The sequence below is a fragment of the Peromyscus maniculatus genome, chromosome 1, assembly GCF_049852395.1.
Source record: "Peromyscus maniculatus bairdii isolate BWxNUB_F1_BW_parent chromosome 1, HU_Pman_BW_mat_3.1, whole genome shotgun sequence".
Classification (NCBI taxonomy): Eukaryota; Metazoa; Chordata; class Mammalia; order Rodentia; family Cricetidae; genus Peromyscus; species Peromyscus maniculatus.
The window spans coordinates 92,359,001-92,377,942 of NC_134852.1; the positions used below are offsets into that span (position 1 = coordinate 92,359,001).

Genomic DNA, 18,942 nt, shown 5'->3' on the forward strand with positions numbered 1-18,942 from the left:
AGCCTAGCTTGAATCCTTCAGAGTATCTCCTATTGCTAAATGTGGCTTCTACATAGGAAGATTTGAGATCAGGAGTTCACCGTGATGGCCACTGGGCTTGGGATCCCATGACAGCACCAGTATCAGGCCACAGAGCCAGGGCAAAGGCTATTTAGATAGGTGGGGTGCAGCTCCTTACCGAAGCAGGAACAGCATGCTTGGATCTCTGTCCTCCTCCTGGAAGTCTGCACCTGAAGGAACACTGCCTCCCTCTGTATTGACTGAGGGCTGGGGGATGGGTGGAGCACTTTTCATCCTTTCCCTTATGATGTTCCAGCCTTTTAATTAGGACAGAATGTCAGCAGAGAGGGCCTATATCATCGTTGTTATTTTCTTCTCATCTTCCTTGTGTTTTTGAGACAGAGCTTCTCTGCATAGCTCTGGCTGTCCTGGAACTCTAATATAGACCAGGCTGGCCTCGAACTCATAGAGATCCGCCTAGCTCTGCCTCCTGAGTGCTGGGATTAAAGATGTGCACCTCCATGCCTGGTAGAGTGTATCTTCTTATTCTTAAGTTTTTGTTCAACTATGCTGTTGTCACACCTAGTAAAGTTAATAACATTCTTTAATATTACCCAGCACAAACCTCCAGTCGAGCTTTCCTAATTACATTCAAAGTCTCGCAGTGGGCTTTTACTTTTGTTATTTCTCTATCTGTTTTGAAGCAATGTCTCATGTAGCTTTCTCAGGCTAGCCCCTAATTTACTCTATAGCCAAAGCTGGCCCTGAATTTCTGATCTTCCTGTTTCTACCTCCCAAGTGCTAGGAATACAGGTATGTCCCACCTTTTCTATCTTCTTAACAAACATCTGGGTTACCCTAAGTAACCCAGGCTGACCTCGAACTTATGACTCTCCAGCCAAGTGCTAAGGTCACAGATGTGTGCCACCATGTTTGCCTTATTTGTTTGCTAGCTTGCTTATTTTTGTTTGTTTGTATTGATAATGTAGGACCTCAGGCATGCAAGGTCAGCTTTCTTCCTCTGAGCTGTATCCCTGGCCACACACAAAGCCCATGTTACACTGGTCTGTTTTCTTTTTCTTTCCTTGTTATTGTTTTGATTTTGGTTCTGTTGGAATGGTATCACTCAGCATGTAACCTCGACTGTGCTGGAATTTGTAGCAATCCGTCTACCTCAACCTCCCAAGTTCTGGGGTTCTGGGCATCAGCTGCCTGGCTGGTGTCCGTGGGTGACAGCGCGTCTCCCACCCCACCCCACCCGTGTGGGTGACAGCTGTCTCCCACCCCACCCCACCCGTGTCATTGGCTTTCTGTTGTTTTTCCAGACGTGCCAGGTGTGCCAGATGCTGCTGCCAAACCAGTGCAGTTTCTGTGCCCACCAGCGGATTCACGCTCACAAGTCCCCCTACTGCTGCCCGGAGTGTGGTGTCCTCTGTCGCTCTGCCTACTTCCAGACCCATGTGAAAGAGAATTGCCTGCACTATGCCCGAAAAGTGGGCTACAGGTGGGTGCTCCCCAGCTCTCTACCCTGGTATTGCCCGATGGCAAATCCTTTTTCCAGGCTGGAGTTTGGTTATAGAACCCAGTATGTGTTTGAGGGGCGGTGCTGGTGAGGTGGTTCAGTGTTACTGATGAGTCTAATGATCCGAGTTTGATACACTTTACCAACATGACAGAAGGAGAGAAACACCTCCTGTGCGTTGCCCTTTGACCTACATCCATGCCATCACACACACACACACACACACACACACACACACACACACACACACACACAGTAAATTAAAATAAGTAAATGCAGTTATTGTTGTTTTTTAAGAGCCCAATAGGAGAATGAGAAGATGGCTTACTGGATAAAGCATTTGCCACCCGAGCGTGACAACCTGAGCTCAAATTCCTAGAACCTCTGTAAACGGGGCATAGAAGATGTGTTTGCAGTTCCAGTGCTTCTATGGTGAACTGGGTAGAGATGGGAGAAAGTCTGGAAACTTGCAAGGAGATAGCGTGGTATACACAAGAGTGAACAACAGAGACCCTGTCTCAAAGAAGGAGACAGGGGCTGACACCTGAGTGTTCTCCAACCTCTCCACAGTGCTGCATGCACACCTTCATACCAACCCACACATCACACACATGCACACACATCACAATGCCACATAGGAAGGCCTGGATTTGATCCCTAACACAATATCAAAAGACTGGGCATGATAGCACATGCCTGTTATCCCAGTACTTATGAGGTGGAGACAGGAAGATCAGGAGTTCAAGTCTAGCCTGGGCTATCTGAGACCCTGCGTCTAAAAACAAACAAAAGCAATGTTGGCTAGTGGGTAGATATACATTTTGTTTTATAGAGGAAAGAAAGGAGGAGAGAAAATGAGTTTTTTAAAAGTTAAATATTGGGCTGGAGAGATGGCTCAGTGGTTAAGAGCACTGACTGCTCTTCCAGAGGTCCTGAGTTCAATTCCCAGCAACCACATGGTGGCTCACAACCATCTGTAATGAGATCTGGTGTCATCTCTGGCCTGCAGGCATACATGCAGGCAGAATATTGTATACATAATAAATAAATACATCTTTAAAAAGAAAAAAATAAAGTTAATTTTTAAAAAAAAGTTAAATATTAAACCAGGTAGGGTGGCACATTCTTGTAATTCTGGCATTTGGGAGGTAGAGGCGGGGAATCAAGTGCTCATGGTCACGCTTGGATACTTAGCACATTTAAGGCTAACCCATACCACGGGAGACCATTTCTTAAAATACAGAAACATGGCTGGGGAGATGGCTCAGCAGATCAAGCTTGAGGACTGGAGTTTGGATCCCCAGAACCCCCACAAAAGCCAGGCGGGAATCCCAGCACTCAGGAAGCAGAGGCAGTGGGTCCCCAGGGCAAGCATCCTAGCTAGAGAAGCGGAATTGGCATATTCTGGATTCAGGGAAAGACCCTGCCTCAGTAAATAAAGTGAAGAATGGTAGAGGAAGATACCAATATCAACCTCAGGTCGCTGCACACAAATGTTTATATGTGTCTGCCCACACAGGTGAGTATGTATACGCATACCACCTACATATATAAAAAATAAGTTAAAAAAACCCTCAAAACACAAAAATCAAATTAAATATTAGAAAAAATAGCCTTGAAGGGGAAGAGTATATTTAGTTGTCAATTTGTCCAACTCCCTCCTTGTTTTTGTTTTTTTCTTTATTTCCTTTTGCCTGTCTTATTCTGTGTCTGGCTGACCTAAAATTGTACCCCTCTTTCCTTTGCTTCCTGAGTATGTGTGCACATACACTCACATGCATACACACACACACACACACACACACACACACACACACACACACACACACACGTATACTATGTACATGTGCAACCGCACGTGGCATTTTCCCCTTTTTTGGAGACAAGGTCTCTGTATGTAGTCCATGTTGGCCTAGACCTCTGTATGTTAACAGGCTAGCTTCAGATTCACAGCCACCTTGCCTTAGCCTCCCAATGCTGGGGCTACAAGTGGCACTGTCATGCTCAGATTGTCAGTTTGGTTTTTAAAAGTATATATATTTACTGGAGCGGTGGAGGCGCATGCTTATAATCTCAGATCTCAGAGATGGCTCAGTGGTTAAGAGCACTTACTGCTGAATTCTGTTCCCTGTATTCACATCACAACTGCCTATAACTTCAGCTACAGGGATTAAGTGCCATCTTTTGGCTTCTGTGGGCATGTATACATGAGGCATACACATAGATGCACATTCATACACATAAGCAAAAAAAAAAAAAAAAAGACCTTAAAAGGGTCTTAAAAGGGGGATTCAAGGTTAGCCTGGGCTACATTATGAGACTGTTTCAAATTTCTCTCTCTCTCTCTCTCTCTCTCTCTCTCTCACACACACACACACACACACACACACACAATTATAACTCAGAGTGGAACAGTCAGGAGTCTCTGAAAGGGGAGTGTCCAGGTTACTGTTGTATTGCTGTGATAAAGGAACACTAGGACAAGGTAACCTACAGAAGACGCATTTGATGGAGGCTGGCTTACAGTGTCAGGGGGGAGCCGTCATGGTGGGAGTGTGGTGGCAGGCAGTAGTGAGAGCTCACATCTGATCTGCAAATGGCCACCACAGGAACATTAGGAGGTTTTCAAGCAGAAGGGTGAGGGAGAGGGTCTGTGGCAGGGCGGAGAGGGAGACTAGCAAACACAAAAGGGATTCCCAGGGTAATGGGTGGAAGGTTTGTGAATATGACCTGAGGGAATGGTGAGAAATGAGCTGGGGAGGTGGCAGGGCCAGGCCAGGCAGCATCTATGTTCACTGTCAAACTTGTGGACTTTAGCCAGGATAGTGAAGAGCTGCAGAAAGGTTTGCATCAAGTGTGGGTCTGGCTCATTAGAATTTTGGATAAGAAATAATACTCATTCTTTGTTTGTGAGAGTCCATGCCAGTGTGCTTGTGGAGATCAGTGAACAGCTTGCAGGTGTCAGTTCGCTCCTACTATGTGGGTGCTGGGGACTGAATCTTGGCCTCTGTGAGAGATGGCTGAGCAGGTGAGAGCCTATGCTGCTCTTGCAGAGGATCTGGGCTTAGCTCCCAGCATCCATACTGAACAGCTCACAACCACCTGTAACTTGAGCTCCAGGAGATCTGACTCCCTCTTTTGGCCTCTGTAGACATTGAACTCACATGCATAAACCCATACACAGACACACACCCAGAATTAAAAATAAAGTCCCTTTACCTATCTCTATCCATCTATCCATCTATCCATCTATCCATCTACCCATCTATCCATCATCTATCTATCTATCTATCTATCTATCTATCTATCTATCTATCTATCTATCTATCTATCTATCTATCTGGGTTTTTCATCCTCGAACTCAGAGATCCGCCTGCCTCTGCCTCCCAAGAGCTGAGATTAAAGGCGTGCTCTACCAGCACCTGGCATATAAAATCCTTTTTTAAAGCAAAACAAAATAAAAGCTCCCAATACCTTTTAAACTAACAAGTTTATACAGCTAATTCTAAGAGCAAATCCAATCTAATAGCAATTCATTCGATACCAAAATATTTAGAGGGTGTGTCTTTTTCTTTCTTTCCTCTTGTTTTGTTGTTGTGGTTTTGAGACAGGGTCTCATCGTATGGCCCTGGCTGGAACTATGTAGACCAAGCTGACCTTGGATTCACAGAGATCTGCCTCCATCTATCTGCCTCTGACTCCTAAGTGCTGGGACTGAAGGCATGTGCAACCATACCCAGCACCAAGAGACTTATATTCTAATTTTTCTCTCCTAAATTCTAGGGATTGGAGCCAGGGCTTCAAGTGCTAGGCGAGTGCTCTGCCACAGAGATGCTTCTCCGTCTCTGTCTCTTGACTCTTTAGTTCTAGAAATTCCCAGTTGCACAGATTGGTCACCACTTCAAACTGCACATTCTTCCTGCCTCTGGGTTCTTAGCACTAAGATCCAGGCATGCACCATCATACCTGGTAAACCTTTCATTTTAATTAAATATTTATTTTACTTCTTTAAGAATAAAAAGATAGGGCTGGAGAGATGGCTCAGCGGTTTAGAGCACAGACTATTCTTCCAGAGGTCCTGAGTTCAATTCCTAGCAACCACATGGTGGCTCACAACTATCTGTAATGAGATCTGGTGCCCTCTTCTGGTATGCAGGCATACATAATAAACAGACAAATCTTTAAAAAAAAATAATAAAAAGAATGTGTTAAAAGCAATTAAGTTATCAAGCCTTTTTATAATGAATGCCATATAAAACATTGTTCTGAGAAGAGTGACATTAAAATGTTCAAGGGACTAGTGTTGAACTCAGAAGACACATGCCAATAAAGGGTTATTTAAGGCCGAGTGGTATTGGTGAAATTATTAAGGCCACTCCACGCAGTTAAAAGAGGTTTATTTTGTGGGGTAACTCACAAGTGAAGGAATAGTTTACAGGGTCTGGGAAAGGTGTAGCGCAGTCTGGCGGTGTTCTCTGGAGAACTCTGCTCAGTCTGCCTCCAGCGACCAGGGTCCAGGAACCAAGAGAGCCCATGCATCCGGATCTCGGGTCTTCAGGGTCCTCTCTCGGCTCTGCCTTGTAGGTGTGACAGTTACTGAAGCCTCAATGGGGGTTGGAACTTCCAGGTCAAAGCTGGAATGGCTACCCACTCCAGGGTGGTAGTGGCACACACCTTTAATCCTAGCCCTCGGGAGGCAGAGGCAGGTGGGTCTCTATGCGTTCGAGGTCAGCCTGGTCTACAGAGCGAGTTACAGGACAGCTAGGGTACACAGAGAAACCCTGTCTTGAGGGGAAAAAAGTGTGTGTGTATGGGGGAGGTACTTAAGTTCCTCAACTATAATCTTTTTACAAAAAGATTTATTTTTACTTATGTTTCTGTATATGTGTGTATGTATGCCAGATATGTGCAGATTCCAGAAGAGAACATCCCTTGGGGCTAGAGTTATAGTGGTTGGGAGCTGCCTTGGGTACTGATGTGAGTGCTAGGAACTGATTGAACTTGAGATCTCTGGAAAAGCAGCAAGTGCTCTTGTCCACTGAGCCATTTCTCAAACCCCCTTTATTATTTATTGATTTGTTTGTTTGTTTTCAAGGCGGGGTCTCTCTATGTAGCTCTGGATGTCCTGGAACTCACTCTGTAGACCAGGCTGGCTTAGAACTCACAGAGATCTGCCTGCCTCTGCCTCCCAAGTGTTGGGATTAAAGGCACGCACCAGCAGTTTCTGTTAATTTTGAAACAGGGTTTACCTATGTAGCTCAAATTGGACTGTAGCTCACAATGTTACCCAAGCTGGCTTCAGATTCATGGCAATCTGCCTGCCTTGGCTTCCTGTGTGCCAGGATTGCAGGAGTGAGCCTCACACCTCCTGCTCCTTTCTTTTGAGTGGACGCATAGGAGTAACTAGGAATACCAAATCCAGATTCTGTGGTTAGTTAGCTTCTTGAGGTGCTGGCAGACTGTATTCCACAGCTGCTGTACCATTTTAAATTCCTACCAGCAGGGTATGAAGTTTTTATCCTTTTGTCTTTGCCAACAGTTGTTACTCAGTCCCTTGTTAGATGTATGAATTGTAGATATGTCTCCCCAGTCTCCTGGTGCTAATGCTAATCACTAATTTCTAAAAGGATAACTGTTTCATTTTACTGAATGCTACTACAGGGTTTTTACAATATTAGTTTGTATTTTGTATTCTTTCTGTTTTAGGACAATGCTAAAAAGCTTGTACATTGTGTGTGTGTGTGTGTGTGTGTGTGTGTGTGTGTGTGTGTGTGTGTGTTATATAATTTGCATTTTCTGTAAAATACATGTATAATGTATATGTTTTAGGAAGTTAAAGTTTTGATTTTTATTCTTTTGACAATTTCATATGTGTATATAATATATTTTGATTAATTCCTCCTTTTTTCTATCAGCCTCTAACCTTCATCCCTACCAGTCTCTTTTCCAGAGTCACATGACTTAGTTTCATTCTATGACCTAGTTTAACCAGGGTCATCTTTGTGAGCATTGAATTGGAGTTGTCCATTGATCGTGGTGGAATCACCAAGCCCCCTCCCTGAATTTCTCAATAGCTGACCAAGAACTCGCTCTGTAGACCAGGCTGGACTCAAGCTCAGAGATCCTCTTGCCTCTGCCTCCCGTGTGCTGGGATAAAAGGTGTGCACCACCATTGCTGGCCTGAGGAGCCCATTCTTATGCAGACCCAGCTACCAATGCCTGATGCTCTGAGTTCCTGATGGCAGTGGCTGTGTCTTGTTCAGAAGGTGGCATTCCACAGCCCCTTTTCCTATCTTTTGTCTCTTAGATTCTCTTTTTAAATTTAGTTTTACTATTTTTAAATTAACTTTATTTATTATGAATGTTTGTCTGCATGTATGTCTATGAACCATATGCATGCCTGGTATGCACAGAGACCAGGAGAGGGTGTCAGATCCCCTGGAACTAGAGTCACAGATGAACCACCTTGTGGTACTAGGAATCAAACCCAGTCCTCTGGAAGAGCGGCCAGTGCTTCAGGCTGCTGAGCCAGTCTGGCTGTCTCATATTCTTTCTGCCCTTCTTCCCACAGATGTTTTTAAAACTTAATCTATCCTTTTTAAATGATTTGGAATGTGGCCAATGATGTCATAAGAAAGCACAATTATACTATTTATTGTTTTCTTATTGCTGATAATGGACAAAGTTAAATATTATACACTTATTTTATTTTATTTTTTTTTTTTTTTATTTTTTTTTTTGGTTTTTCAAGACAGGGTTTCTCTGTGTAGCTTTGCGCCTTTCCTGGAACTCACTTGGTAGCCCAGGCTGGCCTCGAACTCACAGAGATCCGCCTGGCTCTGCCTCCCGAGTGCTGGGATTAAAGGCGTGCGCCACCACCGCCCGGCTTATACACTTATTTTAAAACTTCACATGTTTCACAGCATTAATTATAAAATTGTCTTTCATTTTTAAAATGTGGTTATGAGTTGGAAGTACTTGTGTATGCTGGAAGTTGATTTTTCTGTGTGTGTGTGTGTGTGTGTGTGTGTGTGTGTGTGTGTGTGTGTGTGTGTAGGCCTGTGGACAGCTTATGGGAGTTGGTAGTTTCCTACCACTTGGATTCTGAGAACTGAACTTGGGCCTTCAAGTCGGGCAGTAAGAACCTGTGCATGCCTAACCATCTTGCTGGCCTGGAACTGAACTTGAGTCAGTACTGAACTGTTCTCCTTCTTCTCCACTCCTACCAGCTTCTCTCAGGAAGGCTTCAGATTTTTAGTTTGCAGGATGGCCAGTTTGGAGAGGACTTAGGATTATCCTTCCTTCTCTGCCAGACATGACCTTGGGCACAAGGAGTTTTGTGCATTTATGCAGATAGCAGCAAGTACAGTATTAGGATGTATGTGCAGAGGCTGCAGCCTGTGGACTGGAATGAGGGAGCAGGGCCCTGAGGTGGCCTTTTTCTTGCCTTTCATCCTCTTCCCGCCTTACCCTGGGTCTAACCCTCCTCCACCTTTGCTGTCCAGGTGCATCCACTGTGGTGTCATCCACCTGACTTTGGCCTTGCTGAAAAGCCACATCCAGGAGCGACACTGCCAGGTTTTCCACAAGTGTGCATTCTGCCCCATGGCCTTCAAGACTGCCAGTAGTACAATGGACCACAGTACCGCCCAGCACCCCACCCAGCCCCACAGACCCTCCCAGTGAGTGCAGCTGCAGGACCAGCAGGTCCTGTGGGGCAGAGGGTGGTCCGGATGCTGTACGGGTGGCATAAGGATGGGCTGGGGGACTGAGGCTCTATGGAGAGATGATGTGGAGTCTCCTGAGGACATCCCAAGGCAGGAAAAGATGCACACTGTCTCAGGCTAGTGAGTCTCCAGACTTCACCCTGGTTCAGAGAGGGCAGAGACAGGGAGAGGGGCTGTTTGATCCTGCCAGAAGAGCCCTGGTTACCTCACACCTCCGGGGCTTGTTTTGTCAGGCTAATTTATAAGTGCTCCTGTGAAATGGTCTTCAATAAGAAGAGGCACATTCAACAGCATTTTTACCAGAATGTCAGCAAGACACAGGCGGGTGTCTTCAAGTGCCCTGAGTGCCCGCTCCTGTTTATGCAGAAGCCAGAATTAATGCAGCATGTCAAGGTGAGGTGCCCTGGGAGAGAAGCTTCGGAAGAAGTGATGTGCCTTGGGCCAGGGGTGTGACTCTGTGCATCTTTCCATCCCCAGAGTACCCACGGGGTTCCCCGGAACGTGGATGAGCTGTCCAGCCTCCAGTCTTCAGCGGACACATCCTCTAGTCGCCCTGCGTCTCGGGCTCCCACTGAGCCCCCAGCCACAAATGTAGCTGCTAGAGGCAGCTCCCTGACGGCTGGTCGTTGGGGCCGGCCGGAAGCCCACCGCAGGGCTGAAGCCAGGCCCCGGATGAGGAGCACTGGCTGGACCTGCCAGGAGTGCCAGGAATGGGTTCCTGATAGAGAGAGCTATGTGTCCCACATGAAAAAGAGCCACGGTCGGGTGAGTGCAGCCACGTGTCACAGTGTGGCACTGGAATCTGGGGCGTCTGTCCTGTAGGCAAGGATCCTCTTATGTGCTAACCTCTGCAGGTTCCTGGTGCTTGGGGCAGCGTGTGTATGGTAGATCTTAAGGTCTTGGGGCTATCCTCCTTTCTGGCCATATCGCTACAACTTAGAAAGAGGACCCAGAACTTGGGATGCTGATGCTTTGGGATTTGTTTCCTCTTCCCGCAGACACTGAAGCGGTACCCATGCCGGCAGTGTGAACAGTCCTTCCATACCCCCAGCAGCCTGCGCAAACACATACGCAACAACCACGACACAGTCAAGAAGGTCTACACTTGTGGGTGAGTCTGCAAGGGGAAAGGAAGTCCTGGAATTCAGAAGGCTCTGCCTGGGCACCACTGGGGCTCTTCTGTGCTGTGAGATGGGGTGCCAGCAGGAAAACACCAGCTAAATTAGGAATCTGGCAAGTTAGGTGGAGCCGTTATCTAAATTGTTCTATTATTAATAAAAACTCAGGTATCAGATATTGGGGTAAAAAAGAAAGCAGCAAAGGAACAACCAGCGGACCCTGTCTCCACAATTCCCAGATCAAAAAGGCCCGCAAATCTTTTTAAGCCCCTCCTTATCCCTTCCTGTGCCTGTCTATCATATCCTGGGTCCTCCAAAATCTCTGTGGCTAATTCCCATCAACTAGTCGTTGACTCTGCCCAATTCAAGGTGGCAGTCTCGCAGTGTTCCTGTGATCAAAACATCCAGTAACAACCAGGAACCAGCGTCCAGGGCCTGGCCGCTCTTGACCCTTTCCTTTCTCACTCCTTAGCCCGAATTTTCTCAATGGGGCCTAATATTTGAGAGTAGAGATGATGATGTCGAGTAGTGACAGATGTGTTCTGGCCTAGCACTAGGCCCTCTGGACGGCATTGGGATGAGGGCCTAGTGTTGAGTACATCAGCCTTCGGAGTGCTCTTGTCTGCTCCCTGGCCATCTCACTGGTTTGATTAACGGGTCTACCTGCTCACATAGCTTTCCTTCGCATATTGGTGAGGAACTCGGGGATCCCGGGGTTTCACCACCTCCTCAACTGTGCTCTTGCAGGTACTGCACTGAGGATAGCCCCAGCTTTCCTCAGCCCTCCCTCCTGGAGAGCCACATCAGCCTTATGCATGGTATCAGAAACCCTGATTTGAGCCAGACGTCCAAAGCCAGACATCCGGGTGGACATTCCCCTCAGGTAAGTGTGGGATCGCTGCCTTGAACTGGCTGCTCCTGAGGCCTGGGACTGGAAAGGCATCAGAGGGGCTTCAGGAGCCTCTTAGTAGTTGTGGTCCTGGAGCAAGCAGAGTGACACCTAAATGTAGTCACTATTTCCGTGTGTCCCGTTAGGGCACTGAGCATAAGTGGGAGACAGAACGAAGATCCACGGGAAAGCCTGCCCCCGAGACGTTCATCACTCTAACCTTACTTCTGCTTCCTGCAAATGCGATGGGATGGGCAGCGGGGGCACCTTGTCAGGAAGGTCCTTACTTCCCCGTCGCTCTAGCTGTGGGAAGAGTCAGGTCCAGAGCCTCCGCCAGCCCCTTGCTGTCTTCCCTCATCCTGTTGCGTGCCCCTTTCCCATTTCTGGAGAGCTCCTAGAGAGCCTGACGGGCCTGCACTGCAGGTCTTCCCACATGACGGCACAGAGCCAGGGGCTCTGAGGAGGACTCGGTAGGTTGGAGAGCTCCCTGGGGCTCGTGGGCTGTCTTGAAACTGTCTGTCAGGGAGTGACGCTAGCACACAAAGCAGGTCGAGTAGCCGTTTCTTTCTCTTCGGTCAGCACCAACACATGAGGACATGCACATGCCTTGGACACAGCAGCTCTGCTTCTAGGACCTTTGGGTAGAGAGTGTTGAGCCCTAGGCGTACAGCAGTGTGCTCAGTGATGTCTGCCCCCCGCAGTGACGGGGCGGAACTTGGGTATCTGCTGGAGGAAACCATCAGCCCACAAGGGTTAGTGTGCTGCCACTAGGAAGATGAAGCTTGTGTGTTTGCTCACATGGAGACAAGCTCCAGGAGGTGTTATTAGGTACCAAATTGCAGAGGGAGAGAATTGAGCATAGCATGCGATCATTTTACAGCTTTTTTTTTTTTTTTTTTAAACATTCATGAGCTGTTTCTTAGAGGAGCTGTACAACCCAGGATTCTTAGTTTGCTCTCTATTGCTATGATGAAGACCATGACCAAAAACAGTTTGGAGAGGAAGGACTTCATTGCAGCCTATAGTTTATTGTCTGTCCTGGAGGCAGGAACAGAAGCAGAGACCATAGAGGAACACTGCTCACTGTCCTGCTCTCTATGGCTTGCTAAGCCTGCTTTCTTAAACACTCCAGAACCACCTGCACAGGGATACACGGGTGACACCACCACTGTGGGCTGGGGCCATCCGTCCATGTCAATCATTAATCAAGAAAGTGCCCTACAGCAGGCCAATTTGAAGGAGGCATTTCTAACTGAGGGTGCCTCTTCCCAGATGACCTGTCAAGTTGACAAATACTAAGCATAGCCAGTAATACGTTCTTTGAAGACAGGCCCGAGGAGTGGGGTAGCAGGACTCTGTACCTTCCTGTTAGGCCACATCTATACATAACATTAGAAACACAGCACAGCAACTTGGGCTGGAGAAATGGTGCAGCAGCTGAGAATACTTCTGTTACTCTGCCAGTGGACCCAAGTTCAATTCCGAGCACCCATGTGGTGGTTCACAGTTAGCCAGCATTGCACTTCTGGGGAGCCTGAACCCCTTTTTCTGACCTTCTCGGGCACATGGTGCACGTACATACATGCAGGCAAAACACTCACATGTGAAAGAAAATGAATAAATCTAATTAAAATTAAAAAACCAAAGGTCTTGAGCTATCCCTAGAACCCACTGATGTGGGATGTCCTTCTGTTTGCTGTGAATATGAAAAAACTACTCCCACAAGCTGTCTTCTGGCCTCCGCACGAGTTCCATGGTACACATGCGCTCTCCCTGGTAAGCAGGAAGTACGTCTGAGGGCCCGGCCTCATCTCTGCTCTGACTTTTCTTTCAGGTCAACCATCTGAAAAGACCAGTCAGCAGAATGGCAGATGCTCCAGGCGCTAGCAATGGCGAGGCTGTCTCCTCCACCAAAAGGCACAAGTCCCTGTTTCAGTGTGCGAAATGCAGCTTTGCCACAGACTCAGAGTCCGAGTTCCAGAGCCACATACCTCAGCACCAGGTGGACAGCTCCACAGCCCAGTGTCTCCTCTGTGGGTTGTGCTACACGTCCGCCAGTTCCCTCAGCCGCCACCTCTTCATAGTCCACAAAGTGAGAGACCAGGAGGAGGAAGAGGAGGAGGAGGAGACTGTGGAAGTGAAGGTGGAAGCCGCCGACCCAGAGACATGCTCTGGAGAGGAGGTGGCCAAGGAAACTAGAGAGAATGGACTGGAAGAATGTGCCCGTGAGCCTTCGGTGGCTGACCTAAAGCCAAGGAGGTCACTAGGCCTGTCCCTGGAGGAAGACAGTACCCCAGGCCCCCAAAATCAACCACAGGCCTCTCAGGATCAGAACAGCCATGCACTATCTCCTCAGGTGTGACCAGAGGCTTTGTGGCCGTCAGTCAGGCCTGGCACCCTCCACCGCTGTGCAGACTGGGAACTAGAAAGCTCTGCCCAGTGTGTGTGACCGCTCTGCTCGCTCTGGAGCAGTGTCTGTCCTGAGCTGGAGACTCTGGATGTCACCGGCCCCAGAAAATGAGGGGGGCATCCAGAATCCCCCACAGCTCTGAGTTTGCTCCTGTTATTTATGGCTTTATGCTGCTTCTTGGTACCCCAGTTCTCATCCGTGTCTTTCCAGCCCCAGGCTAGTCCAACCCCAGTGCTGTCCACTCAGCCTGCAGCTCCTCAGTGCGGCTCTGGGCTCCCTACCTGCTGCCATCAGCGGGGACTCCTCAGAGCTGTTTTCTGTAGGCACCAGCTCTCCTTCCTGCCTTCAGAGCCCAAGGAGGAGGAGAATGAAGGGGCTGGCCATTCCTCCGGAACTCTGCCCAGCCTGGCTTGGTGAGGTTCCTTGACCACCCTTTCCTTCCTGTCTTGTCGGATTCTTTTCCCCAGAACCATCCTGAGGACCTCACCTGTCACACTGGCTGATCATGTCTCTGTGGGGGGAGCAATGGCAGTACCCTCGTGTTTGGAACTGAGGGAAGCGTGGAGTATGGCCAAGGCAGGCAGGTGCCGAGAGCCAGGCCCTCCTGCTGCTGTCCTGCAATCCCAGACAGGTGGGGCGTGGGTACACAGACAGTGGGATGTCTGTATTCTTAATCCTGTGCCATTAGAGAGGCTGCTGCCTCGGGCAGGCCAGCCCCTCCTCCTCTCGGCTACATTCTTGTTGCTCAGACGATATTTCAATAAAAAAAAATCTTCTTACCATGCAGGTAGGCTCTTGGCATTCATCTTCATGTGAGCTAGCACTTCCCCGCTCCCCCCAGGCTCTTCCCAGAGTTCCCCGACTGCCCCACCTGAAGGAAGACCGTGTTTCTGCTGCCCATGGAGCTCTAGGCTCTGGAGCTTGAGGTTGGGAAACCAGGACTCCTGGATATCTTGGTTCTCTGAGACTTCTAAAGGAGCAGAGGGAGGGTGTCAGTACTGGTTACAAGCCATCTCCAAGGACTCTGGCTGGCCTAGTGGCATTGGCCTTAAGGCCTGTTGATATTCTCTGGGCATCTTTCCGTGAAAGGGCTTTCAATCCAAGAGATTCTTGGGGAGGGGTGGAAAGGAGGGATTCTGTGACTTCCGTACAGCACTCGGAGACAATTGCCATTGCCACAGCAAACCCAGACAAGTGGTAGGCGTAGGGCTAGACGAGAGGTGGGACCTGCCCGAGCACAGGGACAGGTTGTGGGAGTGTTCTCTGACTCAGATGGCCTGCAGCTGGACCAGCAGGACCCTTCCTGGGCAACCTGGAGAAGGGCTGCTGGCTGAGTTCCTAGACTGGACCTTTCAAAGGAGGTATGAATAGCTATTAAGAATCAAGTTGGATAAATATGCATGGCCTTTTCACAATTGAAGACATTTTTTTCTTGCTCTATCTAATGCCAGATTTGAGGTGAATGGCCAATGTTGGGGAGAGTGAGTGCTTGCTCAGATCCAGAGGCTCCCTGTCTGTACCATTTGAGTGAGCATTCTTCCTGGGAGGCACTTCCCTGCTTCTCCAGCTGGCAGTGAGGGGAAGCCAGCCACTGTCCCTTGCCCAATTCCATTGCATAAATCTGGCTTCTCTTCAGATCCTATCAGTCTTTCACCTTATGCTAGTCCCCATTTCAGGGAGTGTCTGTACCCCAGATCATTCATGAGAACAGGTTCTTAAGGACGTGAACAGAGGGCTTTGAGCTGTAGGTCTGCATTTCTTCCTACTCAGGAACCACGGGAGCTGGAACCCAGGGGGAGAGACTGGGGTAGAGCACCTGTGCGCATGCCAACCCCAGCCTCTTGGAGTGGAGAGTAGAAATTGCTTTGGGAAGCCTGAGCCACGGCCTGAGTTCTTCCTGCCCGTGACCGGCTCCTAACAGCCCTCCCTCCTCACAGGCTCCACCCCGTCAGAGTGGAGCTAGGAATCCCCATCCAGCTCCTCCCAAGCTCTCATGAAGCCGTGAGTGTGCGAGCACTTTCTAGTTTCCAGAATAGCATGGGGATTCTGCACTCTGGACCTGGAGACGAGCATATCTCATCTGCTGCTCACATTTGGATGCGGGGTATCGGTTAAGAGTTAGCCTGCATGCCTATTCATTATTCAGTGAAGATGAAGATAGCATTTCCAGTCCCGCTCATGGCCAGCATCTTGTTAACTCTTAACAGAGATGTTCATTCAGTCCTCACAAGGACCCCGGTTATCCTTCTGTTTTACAGAGAAGACAACAGCCTTAGAGAGGTTGAATGACAGATATGTTGGGCCACCTGTGACGATGGTGCTGAGTCAGGCCTGTCAACCACTGTGCTCTCTTAGTGACAGGGCTGCTCTGGCTGCTGCCAGCCTGTCGGTGGCAGCCAGCCTGTCGGTGGCACGGAGCCGTCCAAAGCTCACCCTACTCTCTGAAAAGGCAGGGTGCCCCACAGTGTCAGATCCTCCATGGAGTCCACCAGTGCCTTGTCACCCCAAGGAGGGACCTGCATTTCACATGCCGTGTCCCTGCATCGTTCATTCTCACTGGGGTTTACTTTGCTATCTGAAGACCCATCATTTCCGGAGCACTGTAGAAGAGGTTACCTAACTCTCCGGGGAACACACGTTCCCTGGAGCCGGCATCTCCCGATTGCGCATGACCATTTTCAATGCACTATTGTCTGTCTTCTGAGGACGCTTGCTGTAACAGGCACGTCACTGCTGAAGTGGGTACTCTCCTCATCAAGTTAGATAAGATTCTCTCCTCTAGAAACCACCATCGAATACACTGAGGCTTGACACGTGACTAGTACTTACACTTTAACTGCTTTGTCTTTGTAAAATGATACGCCGAATTACCATGGACTAATTGTTGTAAAGAATTTGCCTCGTATGTAAACAGTCTGGGTTTTAAAAATTTAATGGTTGTGTTGTGGCCCCTGCCCCCACCCCCCAGAATTCCACATTTTGCCTTGCCCCAGACTGAGGAACTTCTGTCCTGTTCAACATTGTACATTCAGCACCAGGTATTTTTTTTTAATTTTTTTGTTTGGAAAAAATAGATGCATATACATTTGACATCAAACAAAACATTCAACAATACAAATGAATATACAATAAAAAGTTAACTTCCTGATGGAGGTGAGCCTCCAGTGCCCTCACCAGAGTTCCTCATTGTTATCTTTATCTTGTGTATCTTTCCAGAGCAATTCTATGCATTTATGAGTTTATAAATATGTATATTTATATATCTATTTTTAATACAAACAGTAGCATTCTATACACCATGTTCTGAAGCTTGCTTTTTTTCACTTACATAATGTTATAGAGGTTGTTCAAAACTTAGACACTGGGTCAGTATAGTTTTTTAAAAGCTTCAAACAGTTTTTTGCATCCAGCGGTACTTTAAAAGGTGTGCGGATGAGTGAATGGATGTGTGCGTGAATGAACAGATCTAACTTAACTAGTAACTAGTAACATAGCCATGACTCTCTCATGCAGACCTAAACAAGAGTGGACCCTCTAGATTCTAGAATATGTCCTTTGTCTTCTCCAAGAGGTCTCGACAGCCACCCACCTCATTAATACTCACAGCAGCTTAGGAAGGCACACGGGATGCCTTGGGCCATGACTCTCGAATACATGATTTTTTTTCCAGGTCCCTGTTTAAAATGCTTTTTTTTAATTGGAAAATGATGGTCCACTAATAGAGAAAATGTAAAACACGTATTTGTTTATTTTTAAAGATTTATTTATTTTATGTTTATGAGTGCTCTATCTACATGTACACCTTTATACCATAAGAGGGTATCAGATCCCATTACAGGTGGTTGTGAGCCACCATGTGGTTGCTGAGAACCGAACTCAGGACCTCTGAAAGAGCAACCAGTGCTCCTAACCACTGAGCCATCTCTCCAGCCCCAAAACATATATTTATAATCCCATCCTCTTAGCAAGTGCTGTAGCTAGAGTTTTCCTGCCTTGCCCACAGTCAGGACAAATCTTTGTCACCTGCCAGTCCCACAGCCACTCAGACCCAACCAAATAAACACAGAGACTTATATTGCTTACAAACTATGGCCATGGCAGGCTTCTTGCTAACTGTTCTTATAGCTTAAATTAATCCATTTCCACAAATCTATACCCTGGCTCGTGGCTTACCGGTATCTTTTCATGCTGCTTGTCAGGGTGGAGGCTGGCAGTGACTCCGTCCTTCCTGTTCTTTTATTTCTCCTCTCTGTTAGTCCCGCCTATACTTCCTGCCTGGCCACTGGCCAGTCAGTATTTTATTTATTGACCAATCAGAGCAACTTGACATACAGACCATCCCCCAGCACAGCCAAGTGCAGACCATCTCAGACACCTGCACTCAGGCCTGTGGTCCTGATCATCCTCTATGCGGACCTGCTGGGTAAAGCCACGAGGAACCCGAGAACGGGCTCCCACAGGACATACAGAACATCCCACAACAAAGTGTAGTTATCAGTTTTGTATCAACTTCCAGTCCTTTGGCATGTTCATAATTGAATTTATGGTATAATGATGATAGCAGTTATGTCCTAGGGTGTTGGGCATACTAGACAAGTGCTCTACCACTGAGCCACCTCCTAGTCCTTTTTGTTTTGTTTTATGGAGACAGAGTCTTGCTTTGCAGCCAGGTTGGCTGCCTCGGCTTCCTGAATAATAAGATTACAGGCATCACCACCACAAAGACTTTATAATTTTTCTTGGGTGATCTCAAGAGCAGTGTAAGAGAATGGAGAAAGCCAGTAACTAGAAATCAGAAATGCTCATTCCTGGTCCCTGTTCACAGTCATTTGGTCCTGGGTTCTCTCATCTGCCAGATAATGAGATTGTTTTATGTCCTTGGGTATCTTGAACTTGGCTTGATCTATCTTCTCAATGTACATATGTTTATGCCCAAGTAGAGAAGACTATCACTTTATCACTTACAGTGTTTTACTTATTCATTTACTTTTTGACTAAAATCTACACAAAATGGAAAAGATCCTACCCAGCAAATAGTTGTCATTTTACTTTTGTGTACACACACACACACACACACACACACACACACACACACACACACACACATTCTACCACTGAACTGCATTCCCAGTACATTTATTTGTATTGCAATTTGTATCAGGTTTTTGCTTTTACATACTAAGTTATTTTCTATTACATTTGCCTTTTGTTAACTCTTCCAAATTGGACTTTCTGTCCATTGATAATTTTCAGGCATCTTCAAATCTTGTCATCTA

General features: G+C 47.4%; 1 protein-coding gene across 10 annotated transcripts in view; it reads left to right on the forward strand.

Moving 5' to 3' along the window:
• Znf592 (zinc finger protein 592) overlaps positions 1 to 16,965 on the forward strand; it is a 55,115-nt gene extending 38,150 nt beyond the window's left edge. For all 10 annotated transcript variants that reach the window (XM_076545947.1, XM_042278751.2, XM_076545933.1 and 7 more), the window contains 7 exons: positions 1,326 to 1,504; positions 9,028 to 9,204; positions 9,483 to 9,642; positions 9,727 to 10,014; positions 10,248 to 10,360; positions 11,115 to 11,250; positions 13,091 to 16,965. In XM_076545947.1, the coding sequence (XP_076402062.1) occupies positions 1,326 to 1,504; positions 9,028 to 9,204; positions 9,483 to 9,642; positions 9,727 to 10,014; positions 10,248 to 10,360; positions 11,115 to 11,250; positions 13,091 to 13,618 (1,581 nt within the window). In that variant the 3' untranslated portion in view covers positions 13,619 to 16,965. The remainder of the gene's footprint in view (positions 1 to 1,325; positions 1,505 to 9,027; positions 9,205 to 9,482; positions 9,643 to 9,726; positions 10,015 to 10,247; positions 10,361 to 11,114; positions 11,251 to 13,090) is intronic.
• Positions 16,966 to 18,942: the final 1,977 nt, after the last annotated feature.